Source organism: Colossoma macropomum, unplaced genomic scaffold (assembly GCF_904425465.1).
Source record: "Colossoma macropomum unplaced genomic scaffold, Colossoma_macropomum, whole genome shotgun sequence".
In the NCBI taxonomy this organism is placed as follows: Eukaryota; Metazoa; Chordata; class Actinopteri; order Characiformes; family Serrasalmidae; genus Colossoma; species Colossoma macropomum.
The window spans coordinates 97,380-105,417 of record NW_023494836.1 but is presented as its reverse complement, the minus strand read 5'-3'; the positions used below and the strand labels follow the sequence as shown (position 1 = coordinate 105,417).

The 8,038-nt window shown below is 35.6% G+C and overlaps 1 gene segment (V, D, J or C); it reads right to left on the bottom strand.

Annotated features, from left to right (window-relative positions):
- Positions 1-7,095: 7,095 nt before the first annotated feature.
- Positions 7,096-7,593, bottom strand: LOC118800283 (the record flags this gene model as incomplete). The annotated part of the segment is given in 2 exon segments: positions 7,096-7,407; positions 7,546-7,593. Coding segments are annotated over 2 exon segments (355 nt in total), but the record flags the coding sequence as incomplete, so codon positions are not given.
- Between the last annotated feature and the right edge of the window lie 445 nt (positions 7,594-8,038).

Genomic DNA, 8,038 nt, shown 5'->3' with positions numbered 1-8,038 from the left:
CAGTGACCTGCCTGCAGTCCAGACCAGTCACCCACTGATAACATTTGGAGGGTTATGAAATAATAAAACACCAAATGAGCCCCCGAACTGTTGAGCAGCTGAAATCCTATATCAAACAAGAACAGGAAAACATTTTACTTTCAAAACTATAGCAGTACAGTATTAAAAGAAGAGGTGATGAAACACAGTGGTAAACATGCCCCCGTCACAACTTTTTGGAATGTGTTGCTGGCATCAAATTCAAAATGGGGATATGTTTTTCAAAAAACAATAAAATTTCTCAGTTTCAACATTTGATTTGTTGTCTTTAGTATTTATTTTAATATTTATTTATATTAGTATTTTCCTTCAAACATATGGTTTACATGATTTGCATATCATTGCATTCTATTTTTATTTACATTCTGCACAATGTCCCAACTCTTTTGGAAATGGGCTTGTACTTATTTAAAACATTAGGTTATGAAAAGGTGAATATATGTATTTGGACATGGTTAGACATTTAAAGATTGTTGTACCTGTGAAGGTAGATTTACATTGTTTGCAACATGATGAATGGAATTTTACTTGTATAATACATTTTTTCTGACACTGTAGGTTTATGATGTCGTCTGAACTCATCAAGTCAAATTTATTAACCACATTTTCTGTGTATTTTGCTGAGCAAGAGAGCAACACCTGACAGGAAACCCAGTAGAAAAACACAAAACCTCATCAGACAATCAGTTTTTGTACAGTGTAGCTGGGTTTCCTGTCACTGTGGGCTCCAGAGCACAGTAGTAGAGTGCAGAGTCTGATAATTTAGCAGAGGAGATCAACAGATCCACTCTTTTATTCTGAACCTTAGCAGAAAAACCAGGTGGTAGAGGGTTACTCAAACCCCCTGATTCAAATATGTATAGGAGGTAGTCCAGTTTAGATGAGGGATGTTGGCGATACCAAAAAGCCTGTACACATCGCTGCTGCTGTAGCTGCAGGAGAGGGAAACACTGTCACCCACTGAAACCTGCTTTTCAGTTTCCAGTGGACTGATTGAATAAACTCCACCTGATATAAAAGAGAAAAAACATTTTAAAACCAAGCCAGGACTCTAAATCTAAAACCACTGTAACTGATTATACAGACTTTCTTTTGCTATTTTTATTGTAGGAGTCAAAATGTAAAATCTGAAGAATGTGGTGTTATGTAATATATTTTAAAACATGTAGCAAATGTAGTCTGTATATTTCATACTCACATACCTACAAGCACTATCACAATAAAAAGAGCGAATGACAGCATGATGGGAGATCCTCTGTAAGAGCACAGCAATGAAGAACATTAAAAATCAGGAAGAAAGCATCTACTGTAGTGTCAGTCTGCTCCTCCTCCTAGATCACAACCTGTCCCCATTTTCTGAGTGTTGATGATGTCATACAGTAACAGTAAGATTAGATATGAGGTAATCAAATTCCATATTGAAGGGGAAATTCATAGAAAAATAACTGAAAAAACAGGAGTTTCCTAATATTATTGAAGATGTAAAGAAAATGGGCTCCTGACAAACATGCAAGACCTCGTAGACCAGAACAGTGACCATCAGATCATCAGTAATTAATGCTTTCATCTTTGAAAGATCAGAGAAAATCAAGCTTCACTTTTACTTCAGATTCGAAAAAGTCCGCAGGTGTTTCTGTCCAGCCTTCCTCTTTGTGCTCAGTGATGTGGGTCTGAAATGCATAGTTATCAAGAAGCTCTTACTGAGAAAAGGAAATTTCATAAAATCAAATAAAGAATCTGCTGGTTTTCTTACAATGATGGCTGACCACTCCAGAGTCCAGACCTCAACATCAGTGAATGTTTTTGAGATTAATTGGATCAAGAGAATAAGAGAATGTAAGCAACATCTAAGACTGAACTTTGTGGAGCTGCTTTCATGTTTTTTTCTTGAAGCTGAAAATAAGAGTAACTTGTACTTACTGGCCATTTTGACTGGAATGAAAACAAATGAAGAGAGCTGTCTGACTTCTCCTCAGTACTCTATATGGTTAAATCATTGAGAGCTGTCTGACTTCTCCTCAGTACTCTATATGGTTAAATCATTGAGAGCTGTCTGACTTCTCCTCAGTACTCTATATGGTTAAATCATTGAAGTGAAGAAGGTCATTTTACTTCTAAAATGATGTGAAAATGTCTTTTAAAAACTTTAGTCATCACCTGCAAACAATTATATTCTGCCCTACTTAATGTCATTTTAAGATGTGTAATACAGTGGAGTTCACTGGGTGGAGTGGGGAGGTGATTGTTGTTGCTAAGGGATTCAAATTGTGATTTTTTTTTTGTACACAGTTGGGGGTAGTTTGACTTTTCATTATTTAGATCTGCCATAACTCTTACCTTAAAATTAGCAAAAAAATAACATTTAAAAAGCTATATTAAATCCTAAATAATCAATGCTAATTATACCCAATATTTATTTAAATGTAGTTATTGCGATGCATCAGGATGTTCTTAAAGAAGGTACTTTTAAAAGATGCATTAATTTAATATTTGACAGCAACAGAAAAGGAGCATTATGGATTTCTGCTAAGGTTCCTGTCATAGGGTATTAACAAACAGTAACATTACCTACATAAGGATGTTATTACACATGCATAGGCATGGAATAACGTTTTTATAAGGCAATACCTGAGTATTCATAACAGCTTATGTCAGTAATTGCAGGACACTATAAACTGAAGTAAACACAATTTTTTGTACTTTATCTTATGTAAGTCTATGTATAACTGATATAAACCTCTAAACTAGACCTTCCTTTCCACAGACCCCGTCATAAAAGACTAACACAGGGCGTCGACCAGGGTTGGTATAGCTACTGAAAAATTAGTAGTTAGCTACTGTGTAGCTACTTTCCAAAAATGTGTAGTTAGCTACATTTTAGCTTTTCCAGAAAATGTAGTGGCTACTTTTTAGCTACTTTCAAAGCGTGACTGTCAGAATGTTTGTGAATCTCCACCTGACACACCAAACAAGCCCAACTGACAGTGTGAACAAGACACTGCATTTAATCCTGTGCCAGAAAGAAACATACAGTTGAAAAGCAGCAAATATACAAAAAGATCACCAAAAAGTGAGTTTAAGTGTAACCAACAATCAAACTTACACAACCAAAGGTGTGATATCCAACAAAAAGGAAAGTCAGTCACTTCAGGTTTTTCCTAACAAAAATCAACACAAATAACTGGATACAAACCAAACAACTTTGTGCAAAGAATTATCAACTGTTGAAATAAAACTGCTCCAATTTAAAGATTTCAGCACGATATGTACAGACATGACATTCAGAGTCCTTTGTTAAACTTCAACAACACTTTAGCCTCAAAATTGTCATCAATGACCCTGACTCTGTTTGGGGTGAGAATCATGCCTGAATCATCTCTCCGCTGCTGCAGAGCTGCTGCGGCTCCACAGGAGAACTAGATTTTTAGGTAAAATAACATAACATAATCCTCCTTGGCTGTAAAATCATTATAACACACAGTTCTAACACAGTTTTCACAATAAATGGTCTTTTGCAGATGAATGGACTTATGTGCATTAATTATCACTCAGCTGGTTTCCTGATACGTTTAATCTGCAGCAACTCATGAAGCTGAAGTCACTTCTCATTCGCCAGCTTCTCATTTGAATTGTCCCATTCCTGCACCTCAGGCACCATTTAAGGTGAAAGGCAATTTGAACACGAAGCTGGTGAATGAGAAGCGACTTCAGCCTCTTGAACGGTCGAACACTGGGAGACATTTCACAAAAAACTTGCAGAAAAGTTTACTGACTGAGGTGAGAGAAAAGAGGCTACAGCTGAGCTAAAGCTTAAAGCAGGGCAAAGTAAGTCTGCGTTTTTGTTCATATTTTTAACCTGTACTAGCACACACCAAGACTTATTTACAGCCAAGACATAAAATGTTGTGGCTCCCAAGGTGATTACTTTTTTGGTTGAAAGGACAAAATGGCTCTTCTTAACATTTCGGTTGCGACCACTGAGCTAAGTCTACTAGTAAGGGGTGATCGATGTGTGACCGTTTGCTGGAACTGTCTGTGGCTCAGTCAGGATTGCACAGCCACCTCCAGCCCAGTTAACGGCCACGTTCTATTGTTCATATTTCGCATGGATTGACTGAAGCCTGTAGGGAAATTGTAACAGCTACTAACTATATTTCATAAACTGTAGCGGCTACAGCTATTACCTACAAAAATTTGTAGTTAGCTACAAACAGTAGTGCACTACATAGCTCCTCCCCCATCCCTGGCGTCAACGTACAGCAATAATATATGCATGTATAGAGCAGCTCAGAGACAAAGAAGAATCAGCAGAATAAATAAAATGACTCAGTGACTCTTTTACACCAAATCTTTAAACACTACTGTACAGGTTTCAGTGTGATCAGTGATGGAAAACACATGTACTGCAATAAAAAAACAATAGAAAAGCAGAATATTAATACACTTATTCAATTACACTTTGAAGAGAAAAAATACAATTTTTATTTCTTACATTTTGTACATTTATACCTTCAAAATGCTCAACATATAAAAGCTTAAGAATATATATAAAAGAAAATGTAATAATAATTGATATTGCAAAAAATATCAAAAAAATATAAGTGTAAAATGATCTGCCCACAACTCTCATAATTCTATCTTGTTCAAGATCCACTACCAGGTGATATTATTATCTTGTGTACAATCGTTAAAAGCTGTGTTTACTAATCGGTAAACAAGTTTGGCCGTGTTATCATTGATCTGATAGTGATAAAATGTAATGTTCAATCATTTATTTGAATGAAATAAACATAATTAAGATACAAGGTCACTCAGAGCAAATGGATTTCCTTCAAAGTCCAACTCAGTTAAAAGTCTGCAATGTGTTTCCTCTGAAAAATTCAAAGCATCATCCTGCAGTGAGTTTTTGTACAGTGTAGCTGGGTTTCCTGTCACTGTGGGCCTCAGAGCACAGTAGTAGAGTGCAGAGTCTGATACTGCAGCAGAGGAGATTGTCAGACTCACTATGTTGTCCTGTTCTGTAGCATTCAGTCGTGGGAAAGGTGGAGTTGCATGGCTCACATCTTTTGATACTGTATATATCATCAGTAAATACTCTGGTCTGGATCCAGGATACTGACGATACCAGTGCAAATAGTTCCCAGTATTACTAGATGTGTAGTTGCAGGAGAGAGTAACTGTCTCATCTTCAAGAGCATGAACCTGTGTTTTGTTCTCCAGTGGTGCTATTTTCTGTGAAACACAGTTCTCTATGAAGAAATAAAGATCACAAAAATGTTTTAGAATATTTTAACTGTATTGCCTCTCAACTAAACTTATAATACACATACACCTCACCACAAAGTCAATAAGAAGAAACATACAAATATTTCGGATAAAAATGTGGTTATTTAAACATACCTATGATGATCATAAAGAGAGTCAGAGAGCACAGAAACATCATGGTGCTTCCAGTGTTCAGATAATGAGGAGAGATTTGGTGCTACTGTTCAAGCATGTAAAGACTCCTCCTACATTTGTCAGTGGATCTGCTATATAAACAGAGGAATGAAGCATTACTTTTTTTGATGGTCATCAGTTGTAATTGGTTCAGTTAGTTTGTGTGGAGTTTTCTCCACCTTTTACAACCAGCAGTAAATTTGTAGTAATGTCTCAAAAGCATATAGACACAACACAACACTCAAATCTGTGCTGAATGAATATGTACCTATAGAATAACAGTTTTTCAGAGCGTCTTTAAAAGAATCAATGAAATATCAGAATCAGGGACAGAACATCTGTGAATAACAAGATAAATCTGCACTCTCACATTTGAATGTTTTCTTTGCTCGGTGCCTCAATTCAGCTTCCTCAAAAGCATAACTCATTTCAATTCAGCAAATCTGGATTAGACCTTCATCGTAGATTCATCATTACCTCTGTGAGTTACATGGTAATAACTGTTGCACAATAAAATCTCAATTACAATCATTGTGATAAATGAAAACATCTTAAATCTAGTTATTTTAGCCATAAAATTGTTGTTTTTTTTAATTATAAAGTTATTCATATTATTCCTACATGTTGTTTTTTTATGAAGTGTCGTATTCCAATAACAGATAATTAAGCTTGTTTTGAGAATTAAAGCTGATAATTTTACTTATTTTAAGAAATTACACTTGATATGATCAGAAGGCCAATGACACCACATAGATTTACATGGATTTATTTGTGTATGTCTAGATTCATTCTCTTCTTTCACCACTCACTCTTAGACAAGAGGTCCAAATGACATTGATAGTAATGGACATGAACCAGAGGGAGTCTTTGTGGATGGAGCTGAACAGACCATGTTGTTGTAAAACAGAGGAGGTGGGCTCACTGTTCATTTGAGACTGTTTTTAGTGATGCCAACTGCTCAAGGAGTCATTTGTGATACATAGTAGTACTTAAAATAATATTCCACAGTCAGTATGATAAAAGACTAACACAGGGCATCAACATACAGCAATAATATATGCACGTATTGAACATCTCAGACACAAAGAAGAATCAGCAGAAGGAATAAATAAAATGACTCAGTGATTCTTTTTCACCAAATCATTAAACACTACTGTACAGGTTTTATTTTGACCAGGGATGGAAAATACATGTACTGTGATACTAAAGCAGTAGAAAAAGCAGAATAATCATACACTTATTCGATTACATTTTGAAGAGAAAAAATTCATTTTTAATTCTTGCTTTTCAATTTATACCTTCAAAATATTTAAAATATTAAAGACCACAAAATATTTTTTCTTTTTTAAATTTCAAGTCATCCATTCGAATTTTAAAATGGAACAATAGTTCAATTTTTAAAATAAAACAAATTCAAACAAATGTAAAATGAACTGCCCACAACTCTGATGATTCTACCTTGTGCAAGAACCAGTACCAGGTAATGTTATTATCTTATGAGTGTACAGCTGTTCAAAGCTCTGTTTCTTAGTCAATAAAGTAGTTTGTCAGTGTTATGATTGGTTTGGTGGTGACAAAATGACAGTGAGTTTTTGTACAGTGTAGCTGGGTTTCCTGTCACTGTGGGCTCCATGGCACAGTAGTAGAGTGCAGAGTCTGATACTGCAGCAGAGGAGATCGTCAGATTCACTATTTTGTCATTTTCTGTAGCATCCAGTCGTGGGACACGTGGATTTGCATGGCTCACATCTTTTGTCGTAGGACTGATCATCAGTAAATACTCTGGTCTGGATCCAGGATACTGACGGTACCACTGCAGACTGTTTGCAACACGATCATATTGATACTCGCAGGAGAGAGTAACTGTCTCATCTTCAAGAGCATGAGATTTGTTCTTCAGTGGTCCTATTGACTGTGCAACACAGTTCTCTGTGAAAAAATAAAGAATTTAAGAATTTTATAATTTCAACCAAACTTATCATACAAATACACAACACCAAACAAGTTAACAATAGAAAACATTAATATGTATTTCACATAGATTTAAAAGTAGTTAATTATACTTACCTATGATGATCATAAAGACAGTCAGAGAGCACAGAAACATCATGGTGGTTCCAGTGTTCAGATAATGAGGAGAGATTTGGTGCTACTGTTCAAGCATGTAAAGACTCCTCCTACATTTGTCAGTGGATCTGTTATAAGAACAGAGGAATGCAGCTTGTCTGTTTTAATGGTCATCAGCTGTTATTGCTTGTTTCGTTCACTTCTGTGCCACCTTCACTTTGTTAAAATGGTGTTTATGTGATCATACTCGTAGAAGTTCTTATGTACATAACACTTAAACTATGAATGACCAAGATAAGTTTCAAGTGTGATTTAGATTATGTCTTTGATTTGAATTTGAATGATGTTGTAACTGAGAAGAGATGTGCAGTTCTTTCCTCTTCATTCCTGAGTCTGATGTTCAAAGCTTTTTGCACTTGTTTCAATTCCTAACATTCCACTGTGTTTTTAATGTGAATTCCTCCATACTTCAAGTGTTTTACACAGACTCAGC